Source organism: Callospermophilus lateralis, chromosome 1 (assembly GCF_048772815.1).
Source record: "Callospermophilus lateralis isolate mCalLat2 chromosome 1, mCalLat2.hap1, whole genome shotgun sequence".
NCBI classification, from domain to species: domain Eukaryota; kingdom Metazoa; phylum Chordata; class Mammalia; order Rodentia; family Sciuridae; genus Callospermophilus; species Callospermophilus lateralis.
In genome coordinates this window covers 82,086,026-82,109,049 of record NC_135305.1, presented here as the reverse complement: position 1 = coordinate 82,109,049, position 23,024 = coordinate 82,086,026, and the positions used below count along the sequence as shown (strand labels likewise).

Sequence of the window (23,024 nt, the reverse complement as noted above, 5' to 3'; positions counted from 1 at the left end):
ATGTGCATACCTAGGAATGATTTCACAAGCAGTCTTAAAAATATCAGTTTCCATGTGGAAAGAAAAATGGGAAGATGCCAGGATAAATATTTTTTTTAAGACTTGATGGAGGACAAAACATATCTTGCCTTCAGAGGCACATAAAACAAAAAATGTTGCAATCACTAAATAATCCCTTTCTCAGATATACCATATGTAAAAATAAGAATGCCTTCACAGATGATTCCCCAGAAAGTAGTTCTAACAATCTGCTGCTCTGGAAACTCTTCTGCTTGTCTAACATTCCACAGCTGACTGTCCCCAAGCTTACCCTGAAATGGGCTACAGGGAAAACTCTGATGGTCAAGACTCCAAGTCTGTGAGCTCTGTTTCTGGAACACCTTTGGAATTCAGACGTCAGAGCAGTTGTTTGAGAATGTGAAACTCATTCTCTTTGTTTTGGCTTTCGAATAGTGTTAAGTCTAAACCCTGTTCCAGAGGATTGGCTCCCAGGAACTCTTAGGCACTTAGCCAAGGAGTTTGTGCCCTGTCAAAATTACCCCATCTACAGATGAAAGTTTGAGGCTCCAAGTGCATTTCCAGGCTTGGTTTCCTGGAATGAACCTGCAGGTGCAAGGTTGAGCTGGTTAACAAGGCCTCTCTATCGACTGTCATGGTCTTCTGGCTTTCTGGTAGGAGTTATCTGTAACAATTCTTTTCTCGATTAACCAGATTTTCATCTCTACCCCAGCTAATGAACAGAAACTTCCAAGATTTGAGGAAGCGGGAATTGCTCAAGAGCACCTGAGTTGGATGACCTACCTTTACCAATCGCAGTCACATATCTCTTTCTTTCCTGCAGGTCTCTTCTTTATCTCATAATACCAGTACAAACTTTGGGAAGCAGAGAGCCCACCAATATTTGCATGAAGAAATTATAAGCTAGATAAGTTGCCCAAGGTTATACAGAGGGTGGAAACTAGAAATGTAAACTCCCTGATTTTTAAATCAAGTGCTTTTCCCCTTATATCATCTGGTCTCACTCTCTTCGTCTGTCCCTTTCTTCCACTCCTCCCACCCCTCCCCAACTACTTTCCATTTAGGGGGTTTGTTTTTGTTCATTTGATTGTTTTAGACCTTCCCACGGTGCCAGGGGTAACCATGAGCGGTACTAAAAAGAATTAGATGGTGGGAGCAGGTGTTCCTGTCCCCAAGTGAATAAATCTTTCTGGCTTAACCCTTTTTGTCAATCCTCCTCTTCCAATCAGGGGTCCTACCTCAAAAAAAGAGTTGGCTTTGCCCTGCCTGACTTGCCAGCCTAGTCTTCAAAACAGAAACATAATTAAATTTCTTGAGCATACTAATTTCTCTTAATGTTCTATACCAGGCTGTGGGTTTGTGAACCATCTTCAACAGAACAGGAAAATGCAAAAAAGATGTTATAAATGTAGCTTTCTAGCCAAGCCTCCATCTTGCTTAGGAATGCTTACATTACCCCAAGGTTATGGCAACCAAACACAAAGTGATACACCAGTGTTAACATTGGTATTACAGACCAAGAGGGAGACAGCTATCTTTATACAGTACATCTTTAAAAATATTTTTTAAATGAAGGAAAAGAGGGAGGGAAGGCGGAAATAAAATATGCTCAAAGCTTGATAAACATTAAACTAAAACCTGGAATCTACCAGGAAAAAGCTTTAAAAATTAAAAAGGCTAAAAGCATAACAGAGTCAGACCTTTTAATTCTGGAAGTTTGTAATGCTATGTTTTAATGAAACATAAAAAGGTCCATAAATTTCAGGTTCTTCTATAGCAGTTAAGAAACAAGGTAAATTCTGAATTATGGACTGATAGTATAGATAAGAAAAATGTTTGTTATGAATGGGTACTGGAATGTTTTATATGTACCATTCATGTCTATACAAGGGGAAAACAGTCTGAATAACAATCTTGTATTTTTTCACAGAATAACTGATTAAACATTTCACATCAGAGTTGATCTCAATTCAATCAACTGTATGGAAATTAGTCAATATAACATAAAAAGTACTTAACTCAAAAGGGTTCATTCATTATCACACATAAATACACCAGAAAGATAATTTTTCTGCCAAAGCCCCCAGACTCTACTTATTGATTCACTCGTTCATTCCACAGGCATTTGTTGATTTTTCAACAAGATGGGCACTTTGTAGGGCACTGGCAATAAAAAAAAAAAAAAAAGCATACCCTTTAAAAGAAAGGAGATTGAACATGAGAAGTGGAAAAGAAAAATAATCCAGCTCATGATCTGAACATTAACAAAGATTTGCCAAAAGAAAAAAAAAAATCCTATGAGGGTAGGAGATGAGGAGTATTCATTCTAGGGCAAGTGGAACAATTTTCAAAGAGAAAGTAACATCTGAGCCAGGACTTCAAAGGTGAATAGGGATTCACTACACCGTTTCTAATGAAAATCAAACCCCAAAACTAAAAAAGGAAGAGGCAAGTTTAGGAATACCTTCCTTAGAACAGCATTTCCCAATTACTTATAGACCTTACTTGGTAGAGTGGAAAGGATTTTATGGTGAAGAGAAAGTTTAGGAAATGTGAATTCTAAATTAAACGGTTTCTTTTACAACAGGACTTCTCATTCTCAGCACCTTTACATCTCACAAAATTTATGTCCATCAAATACATGAAATGATACACCCAAGGTTATACTGGATATTCCACAGACATATACCTGCATTGGAGAGGAGCTAATGGGAGTACAAATCTAGAGAAGAGAAACATATTGTTCAGTAATTTCTGGGTTTAAGGCTCTTTTCTTTTTCTTTGTTTTATTGGTGTATTATAATTATACACAATAGTGGGAAAGCTCCCTTTTCTTGATAGAAGTTGATGGTCTACTTTTCCAAGTATACACCTTATGTCTGTATTTTGGTATGTATTCATAGAATTACTCTCATGCATGTTTCAGACTAAGATTCAAAAAAAAAAGTGGTCATGTACTCCACTAATAAATTCTGGAGTCTCTCTCTCTCTCAAAAAAAAGTAGAATTTGGTTTCAACATACTATATATACAAACAGATTTGATAAATTGTGGTATAAAGGTATATTAAGAATTGTAATGCAAAAAAATTATGAATGTAATGCACTCCACTATTGTCATATATGTAAGAAATAAGAATAGCTTGCTACTTTTTTTATTAACATGTATTATTGTTAATATCAGCACTGATATCATTCTCATTCCAAATGGTTGTGGTTGTCTTATAGGATTCTAGAGTATATGCCACCCTTCTTTCTGGCTTTCAGTGTTACAGGAAGATTGGAAAACCCAGAGGAAAATGACTGAACAATGAACCTGAATGTAATTGGTAGTTATAGGCTAGATAACTATACTAAACAGAAATTACTTTCATTCTTTGTATAATGATCAGCAAATAGATTAACAATTCATTTTTCCCTTTATACCCACTTCATGTATGTGGAATATTATGTGTTGAATTACGTTTTTTTATTTGTTAAAGTTCAATATGAGTATATTTTAAGAATTACTAAATATTAATAGAAGTTAAGAAGGGAAATGCAGATGGCCTGGATTACATAGTAAAAGATGAATGACTCAGCCACTGTTCCTATGAGCAGAATTCCAGAAATTACAGATAAAGGAAGGCTTCACACGTGCTATAGGACCCTATTTAAAACATGTACTAGCTGTATAATAGTCTGGAAAAGAACGATTCAATTAATGAAGGGAGATTTAGATCTATGACTTACATTCTCATGATGAATCCTCTATTAATATTAAAATTCTATCCATCATATTGAAAATTTCCCTGAAGAGTTTTTAACATATCCCTGGTAGCTACCTTAATGTGTAAATCACTGCCATCCCGAGAGACCAGTGTGGAATCTCTGCTTATAACCTTTTGTCCATTATGCTTTTTCATTTTAGAAAACAGAAAACCATCCTCTCCTTAGATTGGAAGTGTGCACGTCGCACTCGCCAACACTCTCCGTCAGCTGTTCAGCATTATTTCCCCTTTTCCCTTTTGTTTGCTCATAGTAAAATTAGCAGCACTAAGAAGTCTACTCTCGTAGGCTTAGGAAACTTGGCTCAAGCTGTTAGTACAAGCAATAAATGCTGGCCAGCTTCTATTTTGTAGCCTGTAAAATGTTGGATACTGTAGCTCAGATTCTTTGGTCCGTGGCCACAGTCTGCAAATGTCACATTTCATCAAAATCACTTCAGCAACTGTTGTTCACAGGCAAGTCCAGAGAGAGGAGAGAGAGTGATGCAATGGGATCACATGGGACAGGAGGTCAAGTCTCTGGGTACTAATTTACCATGCAGTAAGAATAATGCTGCCCCTGGTTCTCTAGTGTGACTATCTGGAGCTCTCCAAATTTAACACTTTTGAGATTTGGGGGGATGGAGAAAGAATAACAAGCTAAGAATCATTTAATAGTTTTCTTTCTGGCATAAAACCTACCAGCCTTCCAAATGATTCTCCCCTCCCTTCCAGCCTGCGTTGCACTTCCTCTTCCTCCCACCCACCCATGCGCTGATTCATTAACTCTGCAAAATTGCAGTAGCACCAACTGGTAACCGACGTTGACTAGGAGCTTCCTGGGCTGAGGACTCAGCCATCCATGCTGAGCATTTATTCACATTTTCTCCAGATGGCCAGTTGAGAAACTTGTCTGGGCCACTGAATAGAGAGCACATGGCCACAGAGTGCTGCACTTCACCTCCTAGCTCTGTTCTGTTCCAGAATGTGGCTGACCCACATCGCCTTCCCCCATTCCAGCTCTTCACAACTGACACCTCAGAAGGCTTCCCAGAGTGAGCATGTGTGTCCTCTGCTTGAGCACCCTCCCAAGGGAGAGGGTAAGCACAACTGGGAGCACCCCAGACTTCCTTTGTTAGACTGTTGTCCAAGAAGGGTGTGGGACAAAATGGCCCCCACCTCTTAGATGGAGAGCAACTACTGCTAGCAATGCAAGGGGGAAATTACCTGATAGATTTTTTTCATTCAAAAACTTTATAAATTTTTAAATCTCACTTTTTCAAAATGAGCCATAAATGGGTCAAATGATACCGAATAGTAAAATGGATGTGATATGAATTCTTTATCATTATGGAAATGGTAGCTTCCTTATTGGTCACATGAGTCACGTAACGTGTAATTCCCCGTCTTGGGTCATTAATAATGGATACACAGTTATCAAATTGTTCTAATGAACACTTCTAAAATACTTTCTGTCACTGGAAGCAAATATTTTATTGTAGACAGATATACTTGCAGGGCTGAACTAGAATGCCCCATTATTACTACTTCTAAATTTAGTGTCAATACTGTCAAAAAAGGACAGAGCTATGAAGCTAATTATCAAAGGAATATACTTACATTTAGAATTAAACACAAGAGTCTTATTTTTACTAACTCCAAATAAACATTCTTTAGTGATCTCCACAAAGTTAGTCATAAATAAAGGAAATTTTGTATTGTGCTTCCAAGGAAGACAACCCAAGTATTGGTGGAGAATTTCAAAATCTGCCAACTTTGTAGAAAACGTTCTTGCTCAAAAATCAGTGAAGCTCTCTACTCTATTTCATAGAAATTACTTGACCTTAGTAAACTCAGTGAGAAGAAATGGGGCAAGCAAAATGCAAGTATTGCCATTGCAAAATAAAGGGTGTGAAAATAAAGGGAAAGAGGCCCAACTTGAAAAGAGTTTACGATCATTTAGGGACTGAACCATCTGGTCTTGAAATCCTCAGGACAGTGCTTCCTATCTGGTGTGAGCATAATGCTGGAAACGGGAGCACCTTCAAATGCCAGAAAGGAACACCTGAGCCAAGCCTTTCACCTGCCAGGGGAGAAGGGGAACTCACAGGCTTTCACCATTGGCACTGCTTTTGATGGATATATGGAGAATAGCTGGGAATTTTGCCCTCAGCTGACCCATGGGAAGAAAGAATTTATTTTGTTTGGGGTTTTATTTTTTTAACCATCAAAACCCCACATCGGCTACAAAAATATCACACAAGAACACCTGCTTGCAAAAACAAAGACCCAGAAGGCACAGCTTGAAAGTATGGTTTACGGTATCACCCTGCTAGGATGGAGACCTCCTCAGTATCTTTACAGAGAAATACCTGCACCATCACAAAATGGCTAAATCACCCTCCGATTGCAGGTCAGAATGGGGGTTTTCATCAGGCAGGGAAACAGTTTCCCTCTGTACAGGAAATAATTGAAGTCAGGAAGAGAAGAGTCCAGATTGTCCCTTGCACTCTATTGGACACCTTTTGTTATTTTCTTCCTAGTAGTGCCACTCATCCCATCTCCTCTCCCAGCTTTTCAGCAGAATCTTCTCTGTTAGTGCGACAGCCCCCAGCCACCAGTTGGTTCAGGGTGGGACACCTTATATACACTGGGGCAATTAGAATCCCTCCCTCATACTTTGAATCTGGAATTGAGAAAGATAAGGCAGTTTTTTAACTCAGAAGGTGCTGACAAATGGATAGAGAAGTTTAAAAATCTAGATAGTGGTAGGAGAGGATGGTAAAACAGACGCGCAGAGTAAAGAAAGGAGAATCTAAGAGAAAGTCTTGTCAGTGATTTTTGAGTTCTTGGCTACAGATTTTCTATTGGCCCCAATCCCATTCATAATATATCACAGGACCCTTAAAATAAATACCCGATTTTACTTGAACATATTGGAAACTTCAGTAATATGTAACTAAGGAGTCCTGAGTAATATACCAAGTAAAGGAGAGGTTCATTTTGCATCTGTGTCAATAGGAAAGTTTCAACTTCCAAAGCATTTACATGAATGGAAAATTGCTTAATAGGCAGGGAGGTCCAGCATGAACCCACTGTGATTTCTCCGCTATTTTATCTCTCCCCAAGTCCTGTTTAGCCTGTATATTAGGGCTCCCCAGGATTCTGGGGCTCCTTCTTCCTTGATATTTTTATCCAATTAAGGTTATATTAGGATATATAAAGTTATTTTGAGGTGGTAAATATAAATAAGCAAATAGCCTCAAGAGCTATTCTACAGCTCTTGACCTAGAGATTAGAGAAGGAGGCATAGGGAGGCATAGGGATTGATCACTAAATAGCCACATCACTTCTCCGTCATAGATCATTGTCTGTTCCTATCAATATCTGTTCCTATCAATGAGTCAGAGCTGGAGCAGCTCTAGAAGGGCTGATCAGCCAAAGTCCATCATTCTAAGATACTCTGGGTCATTTGTGTCTGTGTTTATAATAGACTATTGTCCCTTGAGCTTGAATGCCTGATTTTGCCTCTAAATATGCTCTAAAACCTTTACCAACTTTATCTATTTTCTTTTTATTATAGACTCTCAAAGGGGAAATATCTGATCTCTTAAATTCACCAATTTAAAACCTGGTAAGATTTAAAACCCAATATAGAATTAAATCCATTAGGTATTTAATGAGGATAACATTAACATTTATTTAGCTCATTTAACCTCAATTAGTATAGAAACTTTCAGTCTATAATTTGCCTTTTAGAATCAAAAGATTGCCAGAAAATCTTCTTTAATTAAATTTATGCCCAAAGTCGCTATAGGTTTCAAAGTATATTTTTAAGTGCACCTTCAAAGACAATAGTGACAATCTGGCTGAGGGGTTTTGTGCTTTCTTGCTTGGAATTGGTTGAGTTTTATTTGTCATGGAATTGGTTGAGTGTAACCAACAGAATTACTATGCTGCAATTCCTGGCTACATCATGGACATACCTCTTTGGGACTCCAACCAAACCAGTGTTGAGGGAAAATATAAACCCCTCCTTATCGCTGAAGTCCAGTCCTTATGACCCAAGTGATAGAGGCACCTGCTGAGTCTCAGATACAAACAGGAACTAACAGTCAAAGCAGAAAGGCAGGTGGTATTGCCAAAGTCAAAGGACTGGAAACGGGAAGAAGGTCACATGGCTGTTGTGTTGATGCAAGAGTGATCAGAGGTGGGCCAGGTCCTACTCGGAACCTAGGCAAGTACATTGCTGCTAGGCACCTTTGCAGAAGCTGTTACCTGCAACATACAGGAGCACAGGCAGGAATAACATGACTTCCTATTAAAAAGAAAAAAATGAACAACCACCTATTCATGTGTATATCCCAATTAGTCCCCCTTCTGTAGTTACAAAAGAGCATCTGGGAAGTAGGCCTTAGTCATCATGTGCATTCTGGTTACATATCTGTCCTCATGCCTATGTTTGAGAAGGGAAACCAGGTGTCCTTGCAAACATCCTCCACAAACTACATCAGTAGGTTCCAGCAACAAATTCCGCCCCCTAAGGAAAGTGTAGCTAAGCCAGTGGAAATGAGTACCTAAGGATTAGGTTGAGACCTGCCTAAGCTCTTCAAAGTCTTATTTTCTTTTATATTAGAGTAAATTATTATTTGAAAAGCACATTCTTAGAATTCTTAACACAATAAAACAAAAACCCAAAAAATAAGCCATTACCTCATTCTGAGTAACTAGATGGCTGCCGACTTATTTTAAAAATATCAAAACCAAAATGGGCCCAAAACAGAAAAAACTCCCAGTAAAGGTCTTGGTTTCCATTTCCTACATTTGTATAAAAGCTATGGGTCGTTTTAACTAAACATCTGGTCTTTGTCCCTCACATACAAAATTCTGAGTTTTCTGGACTCTTTGGCAAGAGGTACCATAACCCCCTGCCAGGCCAGTAAAAATCACACATTCTTCCTCAGAGGGAAAAAAATGTCAATAAAATGAAACATTAAAAAAAGTAAAAGCTCAAATTGGAAAGCTGTTGCTAGAGAGGCTGCCTCCTCCTCAGTCTTGGACAATTGCTTTTTAAAAGTTTTTAAACATCAGGGCTGGGGATGTGGCTCAAGTGGTAACGCACTCACCTGGCATACGCTGGGCGCTGGATTCGATCCTCAGCACCACATAAGAATAAAGATGTTGTGTCTGCCGAAAACTGAAAAATAAATATTAAAAAAATTCTCTTTAAAAAAAAAAAGTTTTTAAACATCAGTACTTATCTGTATCAGCATTAGATCTTCCAAATGATATCTAAAATATGTCCATTCAATATACAGGCCTTGCAGTTGAGTCAACCTTCTAGAATAAATCATGTGAATTAATTTTTATAAATATTTAATGTTTATTCTTGTACAAATTTGTTCTTTAAGTTACTGTTTTAGTCAGCTTTTTTGCTGCTGTGACTAAAAGACCTGACAAGAACAATTTTAGAGGAGGAAAAGTTTATTTGTGGGCTCACAGTTTTAGAGGTCTCAATCCATAAAGCGGCTCCATTCCCCAGGCCTCGGGGTCAGACAGGTAAGACAGAACATCATGGCAGAAGAGTGAGGGAGAGGGAAGGGGCTCACAAGATGATCAAGAAGCAGAGAAAGAGAAAGAAAGAGAGAGAGACTTCACTTTTCCAGGTACAAAATATATACCCCAGGGGCCTGGGATTGTGGCTCAGTGTAGAGTGCTTGCCTAGCATGTGCAAGGCCCCAGGTTTGGTCCTCAGCCCCACATAAAAATAAATAAATAGAATAATGGTATTGTGCCCAACTACAGCTAAAAAATAAATATTTATGTATATACCCCAAAGGCATGCCCCAAAGCCCACCTCCTTCAGCCACACCCTACCTGCCTTCAGTTACCACTCCGATAATCTCCATCAGGGGGTTAATTCACTGATTGGGTTAAGGCTGTCATGACCCAATCATTTTACCTCTGAATTTTCTTGCCTTGTCTCACATGTGAGCTTTAGAGGGACACCTAATATCTAAACCATACCAGTTACTTTGACTAGAGTTGAATTTCTACTGAATTTCTACAAAGAGGGATACTCTTTGTCTTACATTCACATCAGTACCTTCCCAGGACCTGTCATTGTAATCTGTCATGGTAAAAAGCAGAGTTGAATATGATCCTGCCATCAAAATATGACAAGCTCATTATTACAAGCCACTCATAAATCTTGGAAGCAAAGGCACTACTCTACATTCTTTAAATAATAATTTTATGCTATTTGCATGCATTCTTTTTATTTGGAAGAAAGGCAGGTTTTCTTTCTGCCACACTTAATGCTGAAATGAATTATATACTAATACCACCTCCCACCTCTTACTAATTTCAGGCCCCTTTTTTAACAATTGATTGTAAAATACTTTGCAAACATGAAATGGAAAATAAAACTCTAATGACCATAAATTCTTCCACATAACCCAATAATTGGATTATGCTTAGATGGAAAGGAAGAAATAAGCATTGTTAAAAGGCTGGAAGTAAACTGCTAGGCTGAGGGTGAGAAGAGCTCTATAACCAGGTTTCTCTGGGCTACAAAACTAACCACCTGTTTCGTGGACCCCACCATGGCCTCTGGAAACATGGATCCACATGGGGAGTGAGCTGCCCCTTAAACAGAAATTTGCAGCCCATGGCAAAAAAAAATCTTATTTTAAGTATTTCACTAGAAGTGCAAATAGACTAGAGCCTTACAATATCTTAAATTCAAACTCAAGTCACGTTGGTTTCTAATTGATATAAATGATTTGAGCCCCATTCTTACATAAGGCACACACACAAAAAAAAAGCAATCTGGAACACTTTTCTGTCCCAACGTTTGCCTGAGATACTCCGAGGCATCATCCAGGGTCCTTCTTGGAGTTGTGCAGACCCTTTTTGCACACTTCCTGGTGTCTGGGCACAATCAATGCCCATAACACAGCAAGACTCAGCAGAATACACTCAATGTACTAAGCTGCATGATTAACTGAGAATATACCTAGACCCACATTCCACCTGCTGATAGCTGACTGCTCACGTATGGTTCTCAGTCTGGGAAAGTCTTAAAGGTGAAGCCCCAACAGGATAATGTTAAGACATTCTAATTTTAGAACAAGCCCCAAGCTTAAGCTCTAATAATGTATAACTCACATTATACTTTTTTTTGGTCACAGTAAAGACAAAAGAACTCTAGAATGGCCCAAACTGGAAGAAATAACTAACAACCAAATTCAGCTTAATTTCTATTAACAATAGGAAATAGAAATACCACTGTGATCTGCACAAACAAGTTCCTGCCCTCAGAGTTTATGAAGCAGTGGAGGGAACAGGACAAGGCAGAGTGACAAGAAGCATGATCAGTGAAGAAAACAAAGCTAGCAAAGCTGCAAGCTCAGGAGAGATTTTGTATAGCATGTGATGCCTCAGCTGAGACTCCAACACTGGATATGTGTAAGGAGAGAGGCAAGTGGACAGAGGTTCCATGTGCAGAAATATCATGGGCAGGGGGCTGGTGGCAAGAAAAATCACGTGCGTCTGGAAGAGCAGAAGGAAGTTTGTAATAGAAAATTGGTAGAGTTGGTCCCAGAGAAATAAGCAGAGGTCAGGTCAAAAGAGCTGTGGGGAAGGAATTGGAGAAGACCAAGAAAAGGATCTAGAGAAGAGAAAATGATGGATTAGTTAATTGCACCAGGGATGAAGAAAAGTGAGCATATTTAAAAGGTACTTAGAAGTTAAAAGAGATTAGACTTGATTGGGCACACTAGCATAATCACTAGTGTTCAGACTTCTTGGGTTCAAGTCCTTACTCTGCCACTTATAAGAAAAGTGACTTAATTTCCTTTTCTGAACCTCAGTTTCCCTCCTGTAGAGTAGGAACAAAAATAATACCTACTCATGGGATTGTTACGAAAGAAAATAAGTTAATTCACAAATCACTTGGGACAACAGTCCATGCACAGAAATATTCAGAAATAATGGCTATTTTTTTAGTGTAATAACTCAAAAACTAGAAACAACACAATTGTTTAATGAGATGTGGGAGAAGGGAGAGGAAATAGTCAAGGATCTCACAAAGGACATTGGTTTGGATAAATGAATGGCAGATAGTAACCATGGCTATTATCTATTTCTTGCCTCTCAGCTCCAAATCTACCCTTCAATGCATGCTTTGAGATCATGGACATGACCCAGTGAACAGCTGGAGCAGTTATATACTTTATTAGTAAAAGGCACTGGAGGGACACTGCAACAGGAAGACTTCTCATGGTTAAAATGTGTTTTTATTTGCTTCTTTGTGCTCCTATACCTGGCTGCCAGCAGTGCACATGGGGGACATGAAAGGTGCTCACCCCCATCAAATTTCAATGAAAGATTCCTAGGAGTCTCAGATAGCCCAGAATCTTACTGCCTAGTCTTTCACCTATAAGTTGTTTCCTGCTGTGGACAAACTCTGGCCTGGGGCAACCCACCATATTTTTGCCATCCATACTTTTTCCAATATTGATTGAATTCTGGCCAGTTTGTTTTTTCCTTGTATACTTATCCCACCCCCATTCCTAGTGTATTCTTTACCCCTTTAGAGTTAATCTCCAGTTATAATTTGAAATTACATTAATCATTCCTTGACCAAATCACTATGTTTTTTCTGCATCCTGATTAGACCCTGACTTATGCAGTACTAGTCATTGAAGTAAGAAACAGAGGAGAAAGAAAAGGTATTGAAAAGATAAATTGCATTTTGGATATAATGAACTTGACATGCTTTGGGACATCCAAAAAATACTGTCTGATAAAAAACTGAGTACTGGGGGGACTAAAGCTCAGAAGTGTTCAAACTTATATGCAAGTCTTAAGTTTTCTAAATTTTAGCAAATAAAGCATGTATTTAAATACCAAAGTAAGGAAGATGGATTCTTAAAAATGTTTCCCATGCTCATACATCAATTCAAGAAGCCCCAAACTGTGTGTGTGTGTGTGTGTGTGTGTGTGTGTGTGTGTGTACATGCACAATTTACCCATGATTTATGGTGCTTTCATATTGTGTGTGTTGGTAAGGTTGTTCTATATCTGCTAACATTTTCAAAGCAAAATGAAGATATGATTAAAAACAGCCAAGCCCTGTATTAATGAGATCATTTTAAATGTAGTTCAAATTTGGAAGCCTAACCTGGTAAGGCAGGAAAGCAATTAGTTATATGGGCTACTTTGGATGTTGATTAGAATCAGAAAAACTCTAACAGATGTGCCAATACCCTAAGTAGCAAAAACCTGGTGGAGTGCTTAAGTTCCATGTTATTTAAAAAGGACAACTAGATACAAACAATTTTGAAAGTGACCTAGGCTGACGCCTGCTGTTTCTTTCCTGGGTGTGAACATGGTCAACAAAACTTGCCCCTTGCACCATCCATTTCTCAAAAGTTTGGATCTACTGACCACAAAAAAAAAAAAAAAAAAAAAAAAAAAAAAAAAAGAAGGAAGTTCCATCAGCAGTTTGCAAAAGAACAATTTGGAAGAGAAGTACATGAAATCCTCAGGGAAATTAAACCCAAATAATCCAATAACAGCATTACAAAATTAACACTAGACTATGAATTGAATTAATTGCCTCCTACTGTGGGGATTTTGGGCAATCACAGAACAAAACAAATGAAGCCCAAGAAGTCAAATGTCCTAAGAGAGGACATAGGCAAGTGTGAGGCTCAGGCATCACAAGAGTTTACCCACCATGTTTTCCAACTTTCTGGCTTATTCTGGAGATCTTCAGTATAGAAAAGGGGCTTCATTTCTGCCACCTCACACCTCAAATTGTGTACACAGGGGCGGTGAGAGAGGTTAGAGGTGGTACACTTGACACTACAGAAAGACTGTATGTTTTTGTTAATTCACCTCCAGAAGGGACCTCTGGAAGTACCTGAGTGTTGGAAATCCATGAAAGGCCATTTCCCTTGTGAGAGTTGAAGGGACCAAGGGGACCTAGTAATAGCTTCTATGAAACCAAAACAGTCTAGCGATAAGGCAGGGCTTTAAAAATACCAGTCAGCTGCTCCAAGAGAGACTCGGGTGGTATTTCAGTAAATACACATTTATTTCTGTAAATTCTCATTTAATGCCATGATGTCAGCATGGCTGTGGTAAAAGGAGATTACCTAGATAATATAGGCCCTGGGAGAACAAAATTGGCATGTGTGTGACTTACCCAACCTGTGCTAGAATTCTTTAGGACTTTGAACAGGAAGGTAGGATGAGGTATCTTGATAGAAATAAAACTTGGTGATTTATGCAGTTTTACCAAATAAGCCCCACAGGGCCAATCCAAAGGGCCTTGACTACCTGCATCTTCTCCTGAGATACCAGTTTGTCAAAATGCCTATTGAATATTTGTTCTTCTGCTCATCCTTCACAATACAGCTGACATTTACTCTTGAAGCTTTTTAATAACCAAACAGCATTTTACAAAAAGAATTAAGTCAAGGCATTTTATTGGGGTATTGTGTGACTTTTAATTCTTTTCACATTCTTAATTCTGTTTGACATCTGAAAATACTATGCCTAACTCTTTTGTGTGAATTTTTTAAAAATGTACCTAGCATGTATTGAATTCTTCTTGTTTCTATTCCTCAAAAAAATGACGTAAACACCAGAAACAAAATACTTTTTATTTAAGCTTTACAGAAATGAAGCATCCTGTTTATTTGGAAACTCAATTACTATTGCCCTGATCTTCCTAATTAGTAAAGCTTTCATAATGAGGAAAATTATTTTCAAAGTTAATGAATTTGCAAGCACAAACATTGCTGTCTCCCCAGAATGAATTACACATTCCTTACATGCATATTTTAGTTGCACACGCTAATTAATATTAGTGCTTAAAACATGTGGGATTGGCTTCACTCTTATAGGAAACTTTCCTTTGTTTTTAGACAGTATAAAAACACCACAATTTCCCTTCTTGTAGACACTGGACTGCACATATTAACTTAATTTTAGATTTGGACAAAATGGAAATAATTTCCTCAAAACGATTCATTTTATTGACTTTAGCCACTTCAAGCTTGTTAACATCAAACATCTTTTGTGAAGATGAATTATTGATGCCCAATCTTCACAGCAAAGAAAATTACAACAAATATTTTGAGGTAAGTTTTTAAGTCCATAATATGACCAGCAGGATATATATATAATATTTGTCTTGAGTCTTATAGCTTTGTAAATAACAAGTTAGTTTGGGCTGAGGTCTTTTTGGTCAAACTTCAGCCTTCCTAAGATAGTATACTGATGTAACTTGTATTGTTCAGCAAAACAGCAAACAGCTTGGTGTCTCTGTGTGTGTGTGTGTGTCTCTCTCTCTCTCTCTCTCTCTCTCTCTCTCTCTCTGTACTGGGGACTGAACCCAGGACCTTGTACACACCAGGCAGGTGCTCTGCCACTGGACTATACCCACAACCCCCACAGCCTGGCTCTGTAATGACAAGTACTTAGACTCTGATACTTTGCAGGCTTAAAGTATATTAGTACATTTTCAATTGACTCAGAGTTTACATTTGTAATAAATAGTTGTGGAAATAAAGATCTGTATACTTTTCAGCTGGCCATTGTCTTAAACTGCAAATGAACATACAACATTTATAATCTCTTATAAGCTGGTAAAGTTTGTAGTAAATCTGAGTAAAATGTTTACCTCTAGATGGTAGAAATTCAAGTTATTTTCTTCTTTGTTTTTATATATTTTCCAAATTTGCTGAAATTAGTACGGAGTATTCATTTTACTCAGGTTATAATTAGAAAACAATCATTTTAAATTTTTCATATGGACAAACTTTCATGGTAAAATAAAATCTAATTGAACAGTCACTGTTTTTTAAGTGGTTCCTATTAAGTTTGCATATTGCAGTGCTATGACCCACCAACCAATTGGTTCTTTACTAAAAATGTAATTAATATTCTAATTAAAATATAATTGGTTTCTCAAGACATGTTTGTAGGGTGAAATACTGAGTGCAAAGTGGGGGGGAAAAGTCAATGGGGTCTCCTACATCATAGCCCAAAACTTAGGTAGTGCCTCAGTTTCCATGCACCATGCTTCCATGTACCACCTGGCCTTTAAAAGGGAGCAAAACACCAGACAGTGAAAGGGATAAGAGGTTTCTCTAAAGTCAAAACACAAAACATTTCATAAACAACATGAATCAAAACACTGAAAGACAATAATGGCTGTAAAATAAACTTTTGCTGCATTTCAATACTCCTTATGTTCCTGCCACTCAAACATATTTTTTATTCACTATATATATTTTATTAATATTTTATAGTTGTCTTACAATAATCTAAGGATACAGGAAGTAGATAGCTTCAAAAAGCTTAATACAGATTATTTATTTTAAAAATTCTGCACATAAAAACACAAATTTTGTTTATAGATTTAACAATTCATCAGATTAAAGTCTGGATTTAAATTAATTTGGAATTTAAATCTATGATTTATCACAATAATAAATTATTTTAATAATCATTTCTAATTATAGCCTAGGGGAGCCCCAAAAGGGGAAAAGGAAAAAAGTCCCAATTTTCAAGAATTAAAAGATTGGGGACCAAAAAACGTCATGAAGATGACCACACCCTCAGTCAATAAAATGCCACACCCGGCAGTCAACCTGCCTCTGAGATTCGGGAGGACCATGAAAGAAGAAAGGAGCCCTGGAGGGACAGCCAACCTGCCTTTGAGATTTGGAAGAAATATGAAAACTAGCATATCCAGACACATTCCCAACCTACCCCAAAGGTTTGGAAGAATGACAACAGCCCAAAGTGTCAGCAAGACACTGAGCGATTTGTTCCAACAATCCATCCATTCACTCTGTGCCAGTGAGTTCCTGTACTCCAACACCTGCCAGAGCCAAGAAAACCAGAATCCTGATCAAAAACAACCAAGGTAAATACCTGAGAACCAGCCAAAGTGCATGGACAGTTCTATATAATTGGCTGGTTCAGAAAGGACCCATGAGTTTTCAAAATAAATTTACAAGAAAGTAAATTTCTGAGAGGGGGGAAAAAGGTGAAGACACAGGAAAATAAATGCCTATAAACAATTATAGAAGACCTGGTATAATAAGCATGGCTACAGGAACAAAGTAAGGAGATGGCTTCCCTAATCAATCTCACTACACTATAAGTCACACACTAAGTCCATGCAAGATTGGGGATAGAAGCCTATATGACATTTTGTCTGACACTTGCCCTCTCTAACAAAATGTCCCACACAGGAGAGTTGGGCTCAGATTTAAAGGACACCATCTCAAATAACCCAAATAACTTAGATTTAAAGTTATTTTAATCAAAGTTTTTTTTCTGGATCTCATTTTATAAATTAAATCCTGTTACTAATAAGTATTTATTGTCTACTATGTATAAATCAGAATAAGTTACTACAAATGATTTTTAAAGTTAATTTTTTTCTAGTAATATGTTTAAAAAAAATCATTGTTTTTATATAAAGTAGATTGCAATGCTTTTATTAAGGCCTGAAGGAAGAAAGGTGGCAAGCTATGTCATCAGAGAGACCTTCTCGGAACACTTTTGATTTATTGTTTCCATAAATCAAAGATGGTACTTATCCCCATCTTACTTATCACGTATTTAGGGTCCATAACCTTTAACAGAACTTCAGTTCCATAAATCCTATAATTTTTGTCTACTGCCATATACCATATAAGTGCCTACCTCTGTCTGCCCCTAGTATTCAATAGCATAAATGAAATGATAGAGAGGCACTTAAAGGATCCTACAAAGGATGTTTGGGGTGGGGGTAGGGGTGGAGGGTGGGATCCAGGGACATTTCTTGAGTTGTACTTGAAAAAGGAGGTCTACGGTGAACATTCAGAGACTGGCAGGAGAGGGGTCATTTTCAGGCAAAAGGACTGAATCAAGGTGAGCTGTGAAGAGCTGAGGTTCAGTGTGGTAAGAGCAAGGAATATGTGATGAGGAGCAGAGTGCAGAGAGTCATGCAGAGCAAAGACAAGGACCTGGGCCATTATTCATCAGGAAATGGGGAACCACTGCCATGTCTGCTGAGGTCCTGGGATATTATACAGGGATGGGATGGGCCACTAACAAGATGTTGCAAATAGGGTGGTAGGAAAGGAGAAAATGGAGACAATGGTAAGTTCTTGAACCTGAGTGCTCACCACAAACTCGGCCTGCATCGGTGTCTCACTCATTTCAAGCACAACACAATTCAACTGAAGCATAATTAGGCAATTAGGATTATGGGTCATGTTTTTTATAAGCTTTTATGTTCTAGTACTCGGATGGTTAAGAACACTTCATTCTGCTTACATTTTAGGAGACTGGTATTCAAGAACATAGACAACGTGGAAGTGAAACAAGAAAAATAAGAAATCTGGAGCCTGATCCTAAAGATGGTATGAAGCTACAGCCTGAAATCTGCAGACAGCTCTATGGTGAAGACAATAAGAACAGCGGAACCACTTTGATGGTTTATGTATTATTGATGGCAGTTTTTCCTTGTCCAGTACAAGTTATCTTGGAAGTTATTTACAAATATCCTTTAAAGTTTTTTTTTAATGTAAAGTTGAAATAATTTTGTCTGAATAAAAACAGCATTGTAAATACTTAAGAATTCTGTTTTTTTCCCTTTCTTTCCCCATTACCAAACTGAAGCCACATCACTACCCTATATGAAAATCATGGGCACAGTTATACTTCATATTTGTCAGGTTGCTCTTTTTTAATGATGATAATTAAATAATTTGACATAATTTGACATAATAACATAGTTTAAAAGTAAATAAGAATAATAAACCAATTATAAACAAGTTTTTATACACCCACTTTTCCCCATATCACTGTTATATTTTCACTGAAAGTGAATTTATGATAAACTGAATTTAAAATCTGAAATCTTTCTGTGTAATATTACAAAATGAAGAACTCAGATTTTAGGAAGATGTAAGGAAAAAGGTTACTATCAGTTACCTCTTTTAGTGTCTCCTCTATATCCAGAAGTTTACCTCTGCTATTTATCTTTTCATTTAACTTTTTTTTTCACACACACAAAAAAAATCTGGCCACTCTTCAACTAAGTTTATCCATCCAATTTACCACCCACAAATGCATTGTGATCAACTTTAGCCCTAAGAATAGGAAGTCCTCAATCAGACATAACTGGTTTATTGAATAGTTCAACTCCATTGGGGGCACACAGGAAACGGTTTTGTTTTTCTCCCACTGTGTCCCCAGCTGAGCCATGTGAATCTCCCACTCCTGCTGAGTAGTGACCCCTTAATGACACCCTGGACAGATTCCATAACTTCCCTGGCCACTTCTTGATATTAAAAAACTCTGTCAAGTCCATTTGAAGATGCCAACTTCATATCCAAGGCAGTCTCCACCCCCCATTATTGGCTGGGCCAGGACCCCAAAGGACCTCAAGTGGGAAAGGGACAAGCTCTGCTCTTTCTCTCGGTCTCCCTTCCCTCCTCAGAGGTGGGGTGGTGGGAGAAGAAATGGCGGGCTTCTGAAAAACAATCCCCCTCCTTTCTTCTTCAGGGTGTTCAGGTGGTCAAGGAGGGAGGGGTGCAGAGTTGAGAGTAGCTTTACTTTCTTTTATGACTTTCCTTTATATAGAAAGTTGCTATTTCTACAAGTGAATTCCTCAGGAAAACTTATAGGGGTCTTCGCACTGCCAAGGTCACTGAACTGATGGGCCTAGGTGCTATGTGATCGCTTTCCACTACCCTTATTTCATCTGCACTCCCCATAGTCTTTTATTACCAGAAAGAGGCTCAAAGCAGCTGTTTTGCCAGTAGCCACTTAGTGCAAAGAAAAAGCAGACATCCCAGCTATGCCAAGGGCAGAACTGCCTTCCAGCTGCCCTACTACTACTCCACTGCTGCCCCATGGTCTTCAACCCTCTTTGCCCTGCTTAAGAGGGGCAGACTAGTAAGTCTACTGCCTAAGCAAACAGAAATAGTATGACAGGACCCTACTCTCCGTGAGTGCAAAGAGCTGTTATAGCAGCAGAAGCTCTATTTTTTTGCTACTATAACAAGATACATGAAGTTGGATACTTTATAAAGAAAATAGGTTTATTTAACTCAGAACTTTAAGGTTCAAGAGCATGGTGCTGCCATCTCTTAAAATCCCAGCATCTCAACATTGTCACATTGGAACCAAGCTTCTGGCACATGACCTTTGGGGATGCACCTAAACAATATCCAAACCATAGCACTTGGCATCCAGGAAAAGAGGCATATAGCAGCCCACCCCTGCTCCAGGTCAAACTCTCAAAACTAGACATCTAGGAGCAGCACAGGCCAAGGCAGGTCTGCTGTGGTTCTGCCATCTGTTTGCAAACCACAAAGGAGTGTCTGGCTCCTGCTATCCATGGTTTTCTTTATACCCTCAGATAATCAGAGCTCTGTACCTCCAGATCTAGTCCCTAGTCACCCATTCTGAGCAATAGAGAAAAATATCAGGCAATATCCTGTCATGCAAATAAACCAAGGGCCAAGTGGTCTCTCTATAAGACAGGGAAATTTCTTGTCATAGAACATGAGTTCTTTCTTTACTTAAACCCCTGAATTTATGAAAACTGTTAGATAAGGGGAAGTTGATGTCTAGTTGTTCATCTGTTTGTCTTACTCTTTCCGGCCCCAGACCAGTCCCTTTACCAGTTTCCATAAGAAACCCATTCCCATAAGTGTATGGGGAGTTCATGATTCTGAAAACCCTCAGCCAAATCATAAAGAGAGAATCACACACAGCATTTCACTAGAAAAAGTTTCCACTAGAAACTTGTCCTAAGTCTCTCAGTAACGGGGCCACTAGCAGTGACCTCCCCATTTCTTACCTTTGTTGCTCACCTCAGAGTGGCCTCATGGGCCTGTGACCCATGCAGTCACACAGGGCTCTATGCTTGAAGCTATGGTTTGGAAATGGCTTGAGTGAGTCCCCCAAAGAGTCATGAGTTGGAGGCTTGATCCTCAGTGTGGCAGTGTAGAGATGTGAGACCTTTAAGAAGTACAGCCTATAAACTATGGAACCAACCTAGATGCCCTTCAACAGATGAATGGATAGACAATGTGGTATATATACACAATGGAATATTACTCAGTCTTAAAGAAGAATGAAATTATGGCATTTGCCGGTAAATGGATGGAACTAGAGGATATCGTGCTAAGTGAAATAAGCCAATCAAAAAAAAAAAAAAGCCAGATACTTTCTTTGATAAGCAGATGCTGATCCATAGTGGGGCAGGGGGTATAGGGAAGAATGAAGGAATTTTGGTTTGTGTAGAGGGGAGTAAGGGGAGGGATGAGGTTGTGGGGATGGGAAGGATAGTAGAAAGACACAGACACTATTGTGTTATACCCATGTATGATTATACTGCTGGAGTGACTCTGAACCATGTACAGCCAGAGGAAGGAGAAATTGTGCTCGATTTATGTACAATATGTCAAAATGCATTCTACTGTAAAAATAAATAAAAGAAGTGGAGCCTAGTGGGAGGTGCCAAGGTCACTAGGAGTGCCATCCTCCAAAGGGATTAAGGCAGCTCTCCTGGGTCCCCTAAGTTAGTTTTCATGAGAGCAGATTGTTATAAAGGCCTCAGCCAGACCTCCTGTTTGCTCTTTGGCTTCTTATGATGTGATCTCTCACTCCTACACAAGCTCCCACCATTGTTATGTCATACACCATGAGGTCCTCAGCAGAACCAGGCTGATGCCCATGCCATGCTCTTAACCCTCAGAACTGTGACCTACATAAGCCTCTTTTCTTCATAAGGTATCCAGCCCTGCCGCAGCCCGGCTGGCTGGGCAAAATAACGGGGGGGTTACGAATAACTTGTGTACGTTGATACAGCAGGAATGGAAGCCCTTTATTCTAGGATCTGAGCGATATTTATACATTTTACACAGCTTATCTAATTAGCATAAAATAGATACAGCAGTCAACCAATAAGGAATCTCCACACTTAATGGCTCACTTTTGTTACTTTACAAACCACTCCCTCTGGCATTTTGCCAGGCACCATGCAGACTTGTTTACAGACTCTAACATTTCTCTGGCAAAATAACAGGTGCCAATCTGACTTGTTTACAGACCTTAACACAGCCCCAGATATTTGTTATAGTGATAGAAAATGGAAAATCAGTGCTGAGGAATGAGATCATTACTATAACTATAGATGAAAATGGGGAAGCAGTTTGGAATCAGGTGATACAGAGGTTGGGAGAGTTTGGGGGATCAGGGTAGAAAAAGGTTAGAATTCTGCCAGTGGAGAGTTATGGATGATTCTGGTGAGGGCTCATAAGATGAGGAAACTCTGAAACAAGTCTCAGATGACAATGAGGAATCTGTGGGAAATTAGACTAAAGGCCACCTTTCTTACACTGTGATAAAGAACTTGGATACATTTCACCCTTGCCCAAAGGCTATTTAAGTGAAACCAGGGATAGAATGAAGAAAAAGTGCATGCTAAAGACATTAGCTCAGATAAAGGGAGTCTGGCACTTTTTATCACAACAATTGTACAAAGGCCTCGAGGGCATCTCAGAAATCTTTGAAGCCACCCCTCCCATCACAGGCCCAGTATGCTCCTCTGTACTGGGTCCCAGTCTCTATTTAACATTTTTGGCCTTCATTTCTTTCAACCACATGGATCACATTTATGCATCATAGGAAAGGATAAGGAACACAGTAATCCCTGACACCTGGGCAGAGTGAGGGGCATTCATAGCCAAGTAGCAGCTCTCTACAAAGAAATCTCTTCACAAACCCAATTCCTATCCTTTCAGCGGCTCCAAATGGGTGAGGCAATTGATGATTAACTGAACCAGTTTCCCACCAATTGAGGAATTATAGACTTCAAAAAGTCTACAATTGGTGATCTTTTTTTTAACTTAATGTCTATTAGATTTTGGTGTTTTGGGTTAAACTTCAAAAAGATTACATTATTTACAACAAAGATGGATTTGAGAGGAATGCTCATAGCTGCTAAAATGATGGGTTTTTTCTGAAGCATTACATTTTTCTGGGGAGAAATTTCATAGGTCTCAGATTCTCAAAGAAGTCTGTGATCCCATAAAGTTTAAGAATTATGGCAAAGGAAGATTATTTCTAGAATGATTTTAAGTTAATATTTAATTCAATTTTAGATGAATATTGCCATCTGCCTGGCCATTTAAGTGCTGAGAAGATAATGCCAGAACAATCATAATCCC

The 23,024-nt window shown here is 38.6% G+C and overlaps 1 protein-coding gene across 1 annotated transcript; it reads left to right on the top strand.

Annotated features, from left to right (window-relative positions):
* Positions 1-14,780: 14,780 nt before the first annotated feature.
* On the top strand, positions 14,781-18,173 carry Npvf (neuropeptide VF precursor). Its single transcript, XM_076863528.1, has 3 exons — positions 14,781-14,918; positions 16,305-16,711; positions 18,122-18,173. Exons 1-3 carry the CDS (start codon positions 14,781-14,783, stop codon positions 18,171-18,173), a joined length of 597 nt encoding a protein of 198 aa, XP_076719643.1.
* The last annotated feature ends 4,851 nt before the right edge of the window (positions 18,174-23,024 follow it).

Coding starts and splice junctions, on each gene's coding strand:
- Npvf (XM_076863528.1), top strand. CDS start 14,781: ATGGAAATAATTTCCTCAAAACGATTCATTTTATTGACTTTAGCCACT. Junction 14,919..16,304: donor ATTACAACAAATATTTTGAG/GTAAGTTTTTAA, acceptor TTCTAATTATAG/CCTAGGGGAGCCCCAAAAGG. Junction 16,712..18,121: donor CCTGATCAAAAACAACCAAG/GTAAATACCTGA, acceptor CTTACATTTTAG/GAGACTGGTATTCAAGAACA.